General features: G+C 29.1%; 4 protein-coding genes across 4 annotated transcripts; 3 read left to right on the forward strand and 1 right to left on the reverse strand.

Annotated features, from left to right (window-relative positions):
* Positions 1-8,041: 8,041 nt before the first annotated feature.
* Positions 8,042-8,748, forward strand: Phum_PHUM441200 (uncharacterized protein; the record flags this gene model as incomplete). Its single annotated transcript, XM_002429550.1, has 2 exons — positions 8,042-8,173; positions 8,710-8,748. The coding sequence occupies 2 exons, from the start codon at positions 8,042-8,044 to the stop codon at positions 8,746-8,748; spliced, it is 171 nt and encodes a 56-aa protein (XP_002429595.1).
* A 38-nt stretch (positions 8,749-8,786) lies between these two features.
* On the forward strand, positions 8,787-10,081 carry Phum_PHUM441210 (Diacylglycerol O-acyltransferase, putative; the record flags this gene model as incomplete). The annotated part of the gene is made up of 4 exons (XM_002429551.1): positions 8,787-9,007; positions 9,136-9,401; positions 9,481-9,837; positions 9,924-10,081. 4 exons carry the CDS (start codon positions 8,787-8,789, stop codon positions 10,079-10,081), a joined length of 1,002 nt encoding a protein of 333 aa, XP_002429596.1.
* A 1,572-nt stretch (positions 10,082-11,653) lies between these two features.
* Positions 11,654-13,013, forward strand: Phum_PHUM441220 (Diacylglycerol O-acyltransferase, putative; the record flags this gene model as incomplete). The annotated part of the gene is made up of 5 exons (XM_002429552.1): positions 11,654-11,670; positions 11,717-11,953; positions 12,043-12,483; positions 12,576-12,775; positions 12,859-13,013. The coding sequence occupies 5 exons, from the start codon at positions 11,654-11,656 to the stop codon at positions 13,011-13,013; spliced, it is 1,050 nt and encodes a 349-aa protein (XP_002429597.1).
* A 383-nt stretch (positions 13,014-13,396) lies between these two features.
* Positions 13,397-15,587, reverse strand: Phum_PHUM441230 (Kynurenine 3-monooxygenase, putative; the record flags this gene model as incomplete). The annotated part of the gene is made up of 11 exons (XM_002429553.1): positions 13,397-13,417; positions 13,488-13,649; positions 13,736-13,876; positions 13,946-14,035; positions 14,110-14,361; positions 14,467-14,638; positions 14,718-14,805; positions 14,881-14,929; positions 15,042-15,235; positions 15,315-15,384; positions 15,468-15,587. 11 exons carry the CDS (start codon positions 15,585-15,587, stop codon positions 13,397-13,399), a joined length of 1,359 nt encoding a protein of 452 aa, XP_002429598.1.
* Between the last annotated feature and the right edge of the window lie 620 nt (positions 15,588-16,207).

Consider the following 16,207-nt stretch of genomic DNA (forward strand, 5'->3'; position numbering starts at 1 on the left):
CCCTAACGATGTTGATTTTTTTGAAATCACCTCGCAGAACAATTTAATGAAATCGATTTTACGCGAGGATTCGCGTAATTTACAATCGTGCCAATATTAAAAAAAAAAAAAAAAATTTTTTCTTTTTCGTATTTTCGTATCGATTTCTCATTTTCTTTTCCGTTATTATTATTATTATTATTATTATTTCGTTTTGATTCGTTAGTCGATTTTTTTTTTTGTATTAAACAACGAAATCGTTTTTTTGTACGTACGTATGTACGTTTCGTGCCTGGAATGACTTTCACTTATTATTATTATTATTATTATTATTATTATTATTATTATTATTATTATTATTATTATTATTATTATTAAAAAGAAATTTCACATATTCTTTGCCCGTCACGCCGCGTTGTCTTAGTTTGTCGCAAAGTACAAAGAAAAATTCACGTACCGTGTAAAAACATTTTTTCCTCATTTAAAAACTTCAAAAACAAAAAAAAAAAAAATGTATTCGTCTTACTCATCACGTCAGCGTCAAAAACGCGATGTCGCACAATGGTAAAAAATAATAATAATAATAATATCAATAAAATAATAATAATAATAATAATAATAATAATAATAATAATAATAATAATTTTTTCAAGGTTCTCTATTTATTTTTTTTTATTATTAAAAACACCACACACGGCATTCATTTCACAAAACAATACGAAAAAATCATTTGTTCTTTTCTATTCTTCTTCTTCTTTTTATTTTTATTATATTTTATATATATATATCGATTTATAAAAACGTATGCAAAACGTTTCGCGTCACAAAATAATAATAATACTAATTCGCCAAGATGAAATGTATCGAATTTGCCAAGAACAGTCGGAAACCATCGATTATTTAATTTCCGGTTGTCCGATATTGTCAAAACATGAATACCTAGAAAAGCACAATAAAACCTGTACATATCTCCACTGGAACATCTGTCGCAAATATGGAATGAATGAACTAGCCATAGAATGGTACAAGCCCTGTTACGACAGTGGGTCCATGCACGATTCTGCATGATCAACAAATCTACACTGATAAAACTGTGCCAGCCAACAAACCGGATATTATCCTCAGGCATAATGCGGAAAAATGGTGTAAGTTAATTGAGGTATTCGTACCAATGGGAAAAACAACCAGACAGCCAAAGAAGCAGACAAAAGGTTGAAATATAGAAATGTGGAGAGTAAAAACAGAAACGATTCCGGTCATCGTGGGAGCATCAGGGGGACCCATGCCACATTCAATAAAAGGAAATTTAAAGAAGATTTTGAAGAACCTAAAGGAAGAAACCATCCAGGAAATCGCACTATGGGGGACGGCCCACATTCTTCGGAAAATACTCAATAAATAGCACCAACGAAATTCGAGCGTTTATCCCTAAGGAATCGGGTAGAAACCTGGAATAAATGCTTAAAAACCCCGACAAATAAAAATTTTGTCGTGTTCAAGAGTGACCATAATAATAATAATAACAACAAACTTTGCAAAAAGAAAAAAAATAAATTACAAACGCTCGCATTTTTTTTTTTTACCTTTTTGAAGTCAAACAAAAGCTTTCAAAAGTTTTCTTTTTTTTTCACATTCAAACAATTTTAATTCTTTAAACCTAATTACGCAATAATTTTGCACAGTTGCGGATTCGACAAAAACAAACAAACAATCGATACATGCACAAACAAAAAATTCTAAATTTAAAATAAAATAAAAAAACAAAATAAGAAAACCTTTCGTTTAAATTAAATTTTTTTTTTTTTCGATATCCGGAAATTAGTAAAAAAAAAAAAAAATTAAACTTTCACTCCATTATTATTATTATTATTTTATTAGCGTTAAGATATAATAAAACCTACGTAATTGCAAATGTAGGGAAAAAAAAAAAATCAATTTCGTCTGCACGTGTGTGTGAGTGTGTGTGTGTGTTGAGTTTAATTATTTTAAAAGAAAGAAATGATCGATGGAACGTGCGAGAAGAAAAAAAAATGGAGAATGAATAATTCTGATCGATCGATCGATCGATGAATATCCGGTGGTGGTTTTTGTTTTTTAAATTTGTACTACGTGCCATCATCAATGTCGGAAGAATGGATTTGATTACCAACCGTAAAAATTTATCTTTCTGAATAGTTACTTCACTATGAAATACGAATAATCCCTAAAACAAAAAAAAAATCTAGACGGTAATGAAAGAGGAAATACAAAACCGATATACTTTACACTTGAATGATCTTAACCGCGAAATTTTTAAGGATGTTGAACTTGTCGAGCGTTGTACAAAGTCAACAAAAACAATAAAAATAAAAATAAGAAAAAAACTCGTTCGAAAAAATAAATTTTTTATTAAACAAAATCGTTGTTGAATGAGAGAGAGAGAGAGAGAGAGAAAGAAGAAAAATCTACTCCTCCATCTTTTTTTTCTTTCTTTATCCTTCCTTCGGGTTCTGGAATTAGCCAGCATCAACAATTATTGTTTACAGTCTCGTCTTGCCGATTATTTTAATGGCACAAGTTTTACTACTCTATATGATTCGCTTCTGGTTAATCATGTTGATAATGATGATGATGATGATTATGGTGATGGTTGTTTCGTGTTATATTCGTAAAAGAATAAAATGTCTGAGAATTTGTTAACCGACATGGTTTCCTTCGACATCTTATCAATCCTTAGACAATGTTTTAAACATTTAAATGATGGCTTACAACCATCTTCTTCACCACCACCATCACCATCACCATCATCATCATCATCATCGAGAACCTAACTCACGTTTACATCTGATTTTCGAACCGAGAAATGAATTCGTTATTAAAAACTAGTCCATGAGAAATTTCTTTTCAAATGGTATAATCGTAATAGAATGATGTAACAACCGAGAGACGTCAGTGAACTGAAAGAAACAAAACAACCAACAACCAACAAAACCTAACGAAAAAAATTTTTTTCTCTTTCGTGTATAATTCAAACACGCACACACACACACACGCGCGCGCAAAAAAAAAAAAAAAAAAAAAAAACAAATTCGTAACGACTTTTTACAAAAAAAAAAAAAAACGGTTATGACGTCACAGTTATAACAACAACAACGATAATAATAATAATTAACGCGAATCGATAAATAATTGATTAGCGTTTATTTTAAAAATTACAAATTACTCATTTCAAACGGTAGAAAAAAAAAAATGTCGTCGATTATTGAGATTATTGTTTAAAAAATCATTTAATCCACGAATATCTCTCAGAAATAATAATAATAATAATAATAATAATAATAATAATAATAATAATAACGGATTATAAACCGGAACTTAAGGGAATAAAATAAGCGGATATACAACGGGTAGGGTGATGTCGGGGGGGAGGGTTATCGATGAATTATTCAGGATATGACACACGGACAACAGGCACGATTCGAAGGGGGATATTCCGGATGTGACAGGTGCCAGTTATTATCATTATCATTATTATTATTATTATTATTACTATTATTCCCAGGTACCGGTATTGATAAAAAAAAAAATAATTAATTCGTGTAATTTCATCTGCAAAAAACAAATACAAACAGCGAGAAAATCATAAATTACAACCGACTCGAATTAGAGTAATGAAAACAAAAACAAAAAAAAATTTGAATTTCGTACGATTGTTTGTTTGCTCGTTTGTTTGTTTGTTTGTTCGATACGTATGCGTACAGGTAAGAAAACGAATCGGATTTTGTTGAAACAAAAACAAAAAACGGAAAAAAAAAAAAATTTCTCAAAGTTCAAAACAATCTTAAACATAAAAAAAAAAAAATTTTGGAGTCGATTATTATTATTATTATTATTATTATTATTATTATTATTATTATTTTGACGAAAAAAAAATCATCGTCATTATTATTATCGATAGTCAAAAAAAAATTATTTCAAATTTAATACGAACGTAAATCTATTCGTTAATAATAATAATAATGATAAAATCAAATTCGAAATCATTTGAAAAAAAAAAAAAAAAAACATGGATGGCGTACGATTACGTCGATCATCACGATGATGATGATAATAATAATAATAATAAAATTACCTGTAACGGTTTTGTAATCTAACGTTTCCTGCTGTCGTTCGTAATGTGCGCAATAATTTTTTTTTTTTTTTTTTTAATCACAATTCAAGAAGGTTAACGCGTTTATTTTTCAAATCGAAATAAAAAATTATTTTTACCTTTTTAAGAAAAAAAAATTTAAAAAAAAAAAAAAAACCGTTCGCGTATACACGTCAAAATCCTTTCTTTTTTTTTTTTTATATATATAAAAGAACAATACGTTAAAAAACGTTCTTCGACATGTTAAAATTTTTAACTTACGTAGACAAAAAAATTACATCGCGGCTTATTTTATTACGTATTTGCCTAAAAAAAAAAAAAAAAAAAAAAAAACGATTCGTAACGTACGAATTAAAAGCAAAACGTATTATTATTATTATTAATATTCGTATCGAATACTTATATATACGCATACGGAATACAAATTGAAAAATAAGATTTTACTTTTTTAATAAAGATAAAAAGAAAATATCGACAATAAAACGATTAATATTGATTTTTATTAATCGAATTACTTACTAATAGGGTAGTCATTTTGAAAAATATTCAAAACGACGCCATATTGTCGACAAAAAAATTTTTCGTTCGATAACAATTAAAAAAAAAAAAAAGTCACTTTTTTATCTTTATCTTTATCTTTTTAAATAATTTTTTAATTAATTACACACACACACACACACGCAAAATTATCTTTTTCTAGCACGTAAAATAAATTATTTTAATAAAAATGATTGTGATATAATTGTGTGTGAAAAAAAAGAACAAAAAAAAATTTATGACGTCAAAGGAGTTTCGACCGTTACAAAAATTCAAACGCTTGTTCTCGAACGTTCTTTTTTTCGATAAAAATGGCGCGGGTAACAAAATATGTCTCCCTTTTTTTTTCGTCGTGAAAACACGATGAAAAGAAAAGAAAGGTTTATAAGATTATATATATAAGAATAATAATAAATTTTGTACCTCGTTTGGAAATAATCCGAAAGGTGAAAGGATTATTAATCCAGTTTTACATTCGCAAAAATAAAACAGAAAATTTTTTTTTTGACCGTTACTAACAATTACTTACAACACTACGATTCCGACATGAAACACTTTGCCTAATGTCGCTCGATCGTGACGACGTTCTTTGTCATTTTTTTTTTTTTTTGTACAGGCTTTCGAGAGGTTTTCAATAAGTTTTTAACACGGTAAATAATAATCGAATGTAATAATAATATTCGGTTATGACGACGACGACATTTTGAAAACGTTTTTCGTTTTTTTTTTTAATTGTTTGTTATACGAATCGTTTGTACAAATATAACAAAAATCACGTTCGTCGACCTTGGAATAAATATTCCTTTTTTTTTCTATTTAACTACCATGATACTTATCGTAAGTAATTAAATAACGAACAAATAATAAAAAACAATAAATTATTTATAAAATTATTAATAATTATTACCTGAATCACACACACACAAAAAAATATAAAAATTAAAAAAAAAAAAAAAAACGGTCGACTTAAAACAAAAAAAAAAATCGAACTGAAATTTTTTGAATAACCCATTACGGTAAAAAATGAAAAGTACCTTTTTCATTTTTTTTTCTTTTATAATGAACCTGAAACGTATGTTAAACCTATCGAAACTCTATTCTTATTTGTTTAAAATTGTACGTGATTTTATCGTAAGATGATATGTGAATACGTTAAGTTAACAAAACGTTAATTGGTTTTTTTATAAGAAAATTTTTTTTACTCATCGCCATTTTTGGTTGATCATTAGTTCCTGAAATTATTCTGCACAGAATGTTCTGTCTACCTCTCTCTATCTCTCTCTCTCTCTCTCTCATTCGATTCATCTGAATCCGCCATTACTTACTTTTACCCATATTAAAACATATCTCGTGTGGGCACGTTACGTGTAGGTTTTTTTTTTTTCTTATTTTATACCGTGCAAAGTATGATTTTTTTTAAAAATTTTTAAGACGTTTTAGAATATAATTGTTAATGAATGAAAATATACAGACAATTAAAATTACTACGACCCTTTAAGTAATAAGGTCGTGACAAAAAAAAAAAGAAAAAGAAAATTTAACGAATTTTAATTATCATTATTATTCTTACTCGTATGAGACGACAATCACGTGATAACCGCCAACCGAAAATTTATTAAGATGGAGTTAGTGGTTCGGTTTTTCAAAATGATCCCAAAATATCTACAACATCGATTGGATCGTATTATTCTCAATAATATTTGATATTTATATACATATATTCATTTTTAATGTGAGTAAATTTAATTTTAACTTAAATTTTATAATCATCGTCATCTTTTTTTTTCTCCTTTTTAAATTTTAACGGATTTCGAACGTTTTCGACTTGCACACACTCACACAGACACACACTAACAGTAGCAATTTTTTTCTTTTTTTTAAGTTTAACAGTAAAAAATGTGGTGAGAAATATATACACATGTTTTAATTTTTCAATTAATAATAATAATAATAAAATCATTATTAAACATATGTCATTCATTACATTTTATTATTATTATTATTATTTGCACCTGCACCATTACAACTAATAAAAAAGTTTTGTGTTTCACATCATTTGAAAAAATTTTAAATTGATTTTGAAATAATTTTCATGTATGTATAATTATTATTATCATTAATAATTTTTTTGTCGAATGTGTGTGTGCAAGTGTTTCTTTTCATCTTATTAATAATAATAGTAATTATATTAAGTAATTAATGACATTATAATTATATTAAGTAAATCAATCATGATGTCGAATGAAATTTAAAAGAAGTAAAAAAAATTAGAAAATTGTTTGTCGATTGTTATAAATATTAAGCATACCTGGTTGTTTTGTTACTGACATGATTATAACATTATTTAAACTCATTCGGTTTGTTATTGACCAAATCGAATGAGGAATCGATTATGGTTCACACACACATACACACATGAAATTGGGTTTTCTCCTACTTATTCGAAATAATAATAATAAATATTATTATTATTATTGTGATGATTATGCTAATTTTTTATGTAAGCAATGCCTTTTAAATAATAAACAATCATCATTTCTGACTTGATTTACTTAATTAACAAAAAAAATTAGAACTTGTTTTAAACGAAAGTTCACCATTACAAAATTTTTTTTGTTATAAATTTAAAAAAAAAAAAATTTACTAAAATAATTTATATATATATATATATATATATATTAATTTTTATGTGTCTCATTCAAAAGCCAAGTTTTTGTTTTTATTATAGGGGGAGAGTGGAGGGAGGGGAGAAAGCATGTTGGAAAGTTCCCTTTGCTTCCCTATCTTCCCTTCCCCTTCTCCCCCTCTTTCCCCCACTTTGTAAATTTAAACATTTTTGTTTTGTTTTAATTTAATGTTTTTTAACCAGGAAAAAAAAAAGAAATTTTTTTTTTTTATTAATAAATAAATAATATTTCTATTAACCGACAACGACACCTGTAATTAATGCCTCGTTGTTGTTGTTGTTGTTGTCGTTTGTTGAACTAAATTATTAAAAGCGTGTCGATTCACGTTGAAAAACAGTTTGATTTTAATAATTGTTGAAAATTATTTACACGTGAGAAAATTTTTTTTTTTTATTAATTATTATTATTATTTATTTATTAATTAAATTATTTATTAATTTTTTTTTACGGTCGGTTATGTTCGAGTGATAAACAAAAAAAAAAAAAAAAAAAAAAAAAAAAAAGGAAAAAATTTTTGTTTGTTTGTTTCATTTTTTTTTTTTTACCGTAAGTAATTTATTTGATGTTAAAACGATTAACGGTTGGGTTGTTATCAATCTTATCACAAATCGTCGTTTGTTTGTATAGACAAACGATTGTTGTGTAAGAGAGTCTTATAATACAATGCACAATATTATTATTAATATCATGCAAGGAGAGTTAATTGAATATGTTAATCGATTCACGATTATTACTTAAACAACAACAACACGAAAATGTTGAAATTGACGTGTTACAAACGAATAAGAAAAAAAAAACGAGAAGAGAAGAAGAAGGTTTAAAAAATCAAACTAATAATCAGGTTTTTTTAGGTATTTGTATACCTGAAAGGTAAACGAGAGGAGGTAAGGAGTAGTACGCATATTCGTTGAACTCATGAAAAAAAAAAAACTCGTCGCGATCCCGTTTTTTTTTAAACATTCGTTCGATACAAGCCTGATTTTGGTTTGTTTGTTTGTTTGTTTGTTTTTCCCTTTAGTTAAAGATTCTCGACCGAAATTATTATTATTATTATTATGATAATAAATGATGATAATGAATGATAGGTATTGAAATCGATAAGATTATACTTATGAAAATCCATACTCGTGTTTGTTAAAAATTAAATTTTAATTCAAATTTAAACTTTGAACTTTGTATGGTATGACCGTGTTTGTGTTTGTGTTTGTTAGGAGTATGAGCGTGTGTTTTGTATCATTCGAACGTATTTGAAAATTTTTATTATTTTTAAAAAAATATTTTCGTGGTAGTTTAAAGTTTGTTGTACACGTCGTTGTTGTTGTTGTCGTGCAAACGTTTTATAATTTTTTTTTTTTTTTTTTGTTAATGTTGTTACAGGTGTCGTCGTCGTTATCGTCGGATTCTAGAATTTTCTAATAACCGTCCTCCAAATAATAATAATAATAATAATAATAATGAATTTTTTAAAAGATTTACAGTGGAGCGAAACTCTTGAGAAATGGTTGCAAAACGTAACGGTTTTTTTTTACATGAATTTTTTAATACTGTGGTTTTCATTCGGGTGGCCGATATTGATAATACTGTTCATTTTCGTACCTATAACAAGGTATCCGTTTCTTTTGTACCTCGGTTGGATGTACTACGACAGGAAATCCGTTATTTTAGGCGGAAGAAGGTAAGTTGTTTGCCTGTGGCATCGTCCTTGCGAGACGAATGACGTCGCGCAATGGATCGATGGATCGATCGATGAATCGATTTCAATCGAATCGAATCGATTTTGATTTTTTTTTTTTATAATTACAGCAGCGAATGGGTTCGAAGATGGAAAATTTGGAAATATCACAACGATTATTTTCCGGTGACCCTACATAAAACGGCGGATTTGCCACCTGATAAAAATTATCTCATATGCGGTTTTCCACACGGAATATTGAGCACGGGATCTTTCAGCGCTTTCGGAACTCATTACGGTGGATTCGAAAAACTTTTCCCGGGTTTGACGTGTAACATAATGACTCTCGAACAACATTTTAGTTTTCCGATATTTCGAGAGTATTGTTTTCTCATAGGTAAACGAATTTTCTTCATAAAAGTTATGATAAATCTTTGGGAAAATTATTTGATTTGTGCGTGCGTGCGTCATTTCAGGTGCTCTTCCGGCTTCGGCCGCTTGTTTGAATCATTTTTTCAACAAGAAAAAAAAAGGTACGGCACTCGCATTGATGGTGGGAGGAGCACAAGAAGCATTTTATTCTCAACCCGGTGTCTACAAGATAAATTTAAAACAGAGGAAAGGATTCGTCAAGATCGCGTACAAGAACGGTGCGTCTCTCGTACCGTCGATATCCTTTGGAGAACCTGACCTCTACGAACAAGTGACATTTTCCGAGGGTAGCTTTTTGAAAAAGGTTCAAATGCAATTTAAAAAAGCCACGGGTGTGGCACCGTTGATTTTTCACGGTCAGTTCGGACTCATGCCTCATAAGAAACCGTTGAACGTAGTCGGTGAGAAAGAAATTTTCTTTTTTCCCCCTCCCCCTCCCCCCGCCTTATTCGCACGCATGGTTTTGATTTTTGTTGTTGTTTTTCAGTTGGAAAACCGATCGAGGTCGAAAGAATCGACGAACCGAGTCAAGAACAAATCGATGATCTTCATTCGAGATTTATCGAATCATTGGAAAAATTATTCGAAACCGAAAAGCACAAATACATCGAAAATGCTAAAGAAACGAATTTGATAATCGATTAGTTTAAGTTTTTGTTTTGTTTTTCCTTTTTTTTTTTGTGACGTAATTGTTTTTTTGTACGTTATGAATTTTTTTTTATTTATAATATTTAAATCGTTGTTAAGTTTTCCTTTAGAAAGAAAGAAAGAAAGAAAAAAAACGTTTTTGCTCAAGAAAAATGATTCAAATATAAACGCCGCCATATTGATTTAGACTGATACAAGAACAAACAAACAAACAAACAAATCGTAAAAAATATGGAGTCGAAATAACAACCAATCGTTTTGTCAAAGTCTTCCAATGTTGTAAAATGATTTGGCGACATTGTCGCTCGAATAACGCGACCGATAATAATAATAATAATTAGGGAAATAAGATGAAGAACGAAAAGATTATGCGTGAATGTATGTAGATAGTGCGACATTTTTTTTTTGAACATACAAAAAAAAAAAAAAAACGAATAATTAGCAGACGACCTCGGAGTGCCCCGTAACGGATAAAAATATATTTTTTTATTTCCTTTATCGATAAAAAGAAAGTTTTTTTAAATATTTATTTTCGTCAGAATCGTCGTCGTGTTTAAATAATTACCGTGTGGAAAAAAAAGTAAAAGTAAAAAAAAAAATGTCGCAACTGTCATTTTCGGTTCTTTTATAAAAAAATGTGTACTTAGCTTTCACGGTTATCGTGTGGGTATAATTCGCGTTTTTTCTTTCCTTCCGTTATGTTTTCGTTGTTATGTTTGTTGTTAAAGAAAATCCAACAACAACAACAAACAAAAGATTTTTTTTATTTTTTTTATTTTGTTAAAGTTAAATGTGCCTTTTATATACATTATATATATATATAAATATACGCGAATTTTTTAGTATTATTATTATATAATTGTTGTTGTTTGTTACGTTGTTCGTTTGTTGTATGAAAGTAGTATAAACGAAATATAACGATGATTTGATAACGATAAAAAAAAAAAAAATGTAAAAAATGAAAAAAATTTTCATTGTTAATAATAATAATAATAATAATAATAATAATAATAATAGTGAAATTTTATATATACATATATAAATACGTATAATTTTTATTTTATTAAAATGCAAACGAACAATGCAATGAGAAACATGAGATAAAAAAGGAAAGAAAAAAAAAATTAGGCTTTTTATTATAAATAAAATAATCGCGAAGTGATTATTATTATTATTATTATTAAGGTGAGTCGTTGTTGATCATTAAAAGGTGACACATCTATCTATCGATCGATCGATTGATTTTTATCGTTTAAAAATTAATTATTATTGATAGTTTTAAATCTAATCGATACATTTACTTAACACATTTTATTATTATTATTATTATTATAGATTCGATGAATAATTTAATAGATGATGATGGTGATGGTGGTGGTGGTGGTGGTAGGAGAAGAAACAGGAGCGGAAGTAAGAATAACAGTAATATTTTAGTGTGAGTATTATTAAGATTAATAGTAAAAATTTTTTTGCAAAAGAAGGGTCGAGAAAATATTATAGAAAATAATAATAATCGTCGTGACGTAATCAATAGATAGATATTTAACTGATAAGAACGATACGTTTATCATGAATTCTTCTTCCACGTTTTTTTTTCTAGAATATTTTGTGATCGTTTTTTCTTCATTTCAGAATACTTAAAAATATTAAAAGCAACGTACCATTATTGAAAACTAAACGACATTTACATTTACCGAATGGAAAATGGATGGAAACATTATCAGTTTTAATTTGGATGTCTTGCGGTCCTGTTTTACTAATGGTGACGTCATATTTGCTTTATCATTACATCGTGGCGAGATACCTGTTTTTAGCTTATTTGATATGGATATATTTGGATAGGGATACCTGCGAGAGAGGAGGTAGAAGGTATAAAGTTGTGAGAAAGGGGTCGGTGGGGGGAGGGGGGGCGAATGGGAAAAATAATATTCGTTAATGAATTTTCCCGTTTTTTACAGGATTCAATGGGTGAGAGAATTGAAATTTTTTAAATACATGAAAGATTATTTTCCGGTTGAATTGGTGAAACAAGTCGATTTGCCAACGGATAAAAATTATTTATTTGCCGTTTTTCCACACGGCATCATGTCAATGAGTTCACTTTTGGTTTTCGGAACGGATGCATTGAATTTCGAAAAGGTATTCGAAGGTATCAAAACGCACATATGCACGTTGAAAGTGAATTTTAAAATGCCACTTTTGAGAGAAGTTGCTTTCGCTTGCGGAGGAGTCGCAGCATCCCGTAAAAGTCTAAATTGGATATTGAGCAATCCGAAAAAAGGTTATTCGGCCACGCTCATCGTGGGTGGAGCTGCGGAATCACTTTACACAGAACCGGGAAAATATAAACTTTGTTTGAAAAATAGAAAAGGATTTTGTAGGATCGCTTTGCAAAATGGGTGAGAATAAAGTTCGTGAAGATTAAGAAATAACATCGTGACACTTACTTCGTATAAGAAGAAAAAGTTCAATTTTCCTTTTTTCCTTTTAGATCTCCTCTCGTTCCGGTTTTTTCATTCGGAGAAATAGATATATTCAAACAGGTTAAATTTGACGGTCATCCCTGGATGAATTCATTTCAAATGTGGTTTAAAAAATTGACCGGAATCGCACCGATAATTTTTTTCGGAAAGGGAATCTTCGGCGATTACAAAGGATTCATTCCACGTAAATTACCGCTCACGGTCGTGGGTAAGTGCGTGACACACACACACACACACGCGCGGAAAAACTTTGTCTTTGTTTCGCGATGACGATTCGTTTTCTTTTTACAGTCGGAAAACCCATTCCTGTTGATAAAATTGAAAATCCGACGGAAGAAGATGTTGAAGGTTTACATAGAAGATTCATAGAAGACATAATAAAATTGTTTGATGAAGAAAAACACAAATATTTGGAAGAACCGGATACGGATTTGATAATCGCATGAATTTTCTTTTTTTTTCCCCGTCGGAAAAACTCGTCCAAATTAAAAGTCCAGGGAAATGTTAGAATGGGATAAGAAAATCGGGATAATTTTAAAAATCTTCAAACACGAACTATAAAAATTTATATGAAAAAAAAAAAAAAATTAATTTTACTTGGTGAAAAAAGAAAAATGGCAGTCACACGTAATAAATGATTTTTTTTTGTATTTTTTATTTTTTATTTTTTTAAAAACTCACATGGATAAAATTTTAATTATTTTATATGTTGTAGTAAAAGAAAATTATAATTAAAATCAAACTTGCAAACATTAAAATCGTCGTCGTACAATGGATGACCTGGAAAAAAAAAGGAAAAAATGAACAAATTTTCCAAATCCCTAAACTACTAACTAAAATCCTTAGAATTCTAATCACACGAGAGAAAACAAATAAAATAGAGAAATAATAATAATAATAATGATTGATTGATTGATTACCTTATCCTGGAATTTACGATTTTCAATACATTTGGAATAATTCATATCTGTGAAAGTGACGGAATTATATAAAGGTAGCCATTTATTTTGAAAAATCTTATATAGAACGTTATCTAATTTTTTACGAAGTCTAAATGTTTTTTTATTAACTAAAAATCTCATCTAAAAGAAAAGAAAGAAAAGAAAATTTATCCGAGAGGATTAAAGTAAAAAAAAAAAAAAAAAAAGAAAAAAAGATGATCCATCACCTCGATGTAATTATACATGGCAAGATCGCAAATGGCTTCAGCATCACGACATCTTGTTTTAGAAAATTCAGGCATGATAAAATTAAAATCACTTTTATATTTGGTTACGAGATTTTCTAAAAGTACGCAATCTTCGAATCCCTATAATAAAAAGGATCAAATAAATAAATTTCAAAAGTTGGCAAAACTGGATGGTAAGGAAATACTCACGGCATTCATTCCCTGACCGAAAAATGGTACCATTGCATGAGCAGCATCTCCTATTAATAATAATTTATTTTTTAAATGATACGGATTACACTGAAACGAATAATAATATTAATAATATATTTTTCTTCATTTCCGGTACGATAAAAAGAAAAAAGAAAATTTACCTTTATCGAAACGAGATGTGATGGAACGGTTGAAAAATAATCCCGAATCAAACCATCTTCCGTCATGTAATTCAAAGCATCCGGAAAATTAATTTGGAAAAATTTTAACAACGTTTCCGGTTTTTTCAATTCTTGGAAATTTTTCAATGGCATGAAAAGTGTTACGGTCCAAGATTTATCACGATTTGGTAGTGCTATCATCATGAACGTATCTCTTGGCCAAATGTGTAAGTAATTAGGCTCCATTAAAAACTATTCGGGGGGGGAGGAGGGGGGGTAGGAAAAAACAAAACGATCGCGTTTAATTACTCTATGATTTTTTTTTATTTTCTAAAACGTGACGTAAGCAATTCTTACTTGACCGTGTATATCGGGCGGTATGGAAAGTTCGACGTAACCGTGTTCTATGTATTCTTGACTATAATTAAACATTGGATGTTTTAAAAATTCTTTTCTAACCGTCGAATAAGCACCATCGGCACCGATTATAACATCCGCTGTTGTTTCGAAAAATTCATTCGTGTCCGTTCTAAAAGAAAAAAAAAACGGAAACGGAAAAATGGAAATAACCGGAAATGATAATAATTAATTAATTATTATTACGCTACCTTGTAAATTTCATTATTCCTTTTTTCGAATCCAACGATATTAATTTCGTTTTAAATGACGTCATAACGTTAAATTCTCTTTCGGCAGCTGTCGCAAAAGAAAATTCGATTAATCGAATCGAAAAAAATTATTATTATTATTATTATTAATAGATAGATTTACCCGTGAGTAAAAGTTCGTTAACGTATTTTCTACTCGATGAATATATGCACTGGAAAAAAATTAATAATAATAATGATTAAGTTGTTGTTTTTGGTTTTTCGTTTGGTTTTTTTTTTTGGGGAGGGGGGGGGTTGGTTTTGGGGGGACCTGTTTAATCTCACCTGTTTTCCGACTTCGTCATATGGTATAATATTTTTCGTACCGTTTTTATCATGTATCATTCTACCGATCATTGGTAAACCGTGTTCGTAAATGATTTCACGTTCCAAACCGATTTTTTTCAATGCCGCTCTACCTCTTGCCGATATTGCTAAATTAACCGAACGTCCTTTTGATAATTCCGTCGTTCTGATATCTAAAACGTACGTGCGAAAATGCGGGAAAAGTTCCAAAAAGAAAATCTAAACAAATTCGAACGTTTTTTAATAATTTACCTTCTCGTCCTTCGTATAAGAAAACTTTATGACCGTGATTAGCTAAATAACAAGCACATAACGATCCCACCTGTAAATAATTATTGTAGCAGACGAAAAAAAAAAAAATTTTCATTTGATTACACCGTTGAAAAAAATTTTTTTAAATCTTACCGGTCCCCCACCGATAACTGCTATGTTTAATGATTTTCCACTTTTTGTAGTATCATCATCATCATCATCATCGTAATCGTTTCTGCTGTTGTTGTTGTTGTTTCTATTTTCAAAATTCATGTTTCCTTACGTTGATGTTAACCATTCCTTCTTTATAAAAAAAAATAACGACTTAATTAAAACGGTTACGTCGAAAGAATGAAATGAAATAATAATAATAATAATAATATGTTTACATTTTAAAATTAATTACGTAATAGTAAATTGATTGATTTTTTTTTACATACATACGTTAAAACGAACGAAAGGTGGGGGCGTGTGTGTGTGTGTGTGTTTGAGGGTTTCAATACAAATTCGACATTTTTTTCCCTTCGTAATGGGATTATCATTATTATCAGTAAATCACCCTCATCGAGGAGGTTTTTAACCCCGAAATTATGAAGATGATAATAATGATGGGAAAAATAAACGTTTGTGACGTAAGAGAAAAGGATTGTATTGGAAGGTTGTTGTTGTACGAAGAAGAAGAAAATGAAAAGAAAAAAAAAAAAAAATTTTTTTTTCTCATGTAAAGTGTCGACCTCTATGCGACGACATTACGGTCCAAAATTGAATAGAATCTCCCGGATGTGTGTGTGTGTGTGTGTGTGTGTGTGTGATGAAATGAAAATTTATACGATTTTTTTATTTTTTCCCTAGGAGAGAATCTAAAAATGTCCATCGGGATCGTTTTGTCACGG

This window comes from Pediculus humanus, genomic scaffold, assembly GCF_000006295.1.
Source record: "Pediculus humanus corporis 1103172108212 genomic scaffold, whole genome shotgun sequence".
Taxonomy (NCBI): Eukaryota; Metazoa; Arthropoda; class Insecta; order Psocodea; family Pediculidae; genus Pediculus; species Pediculus humanus.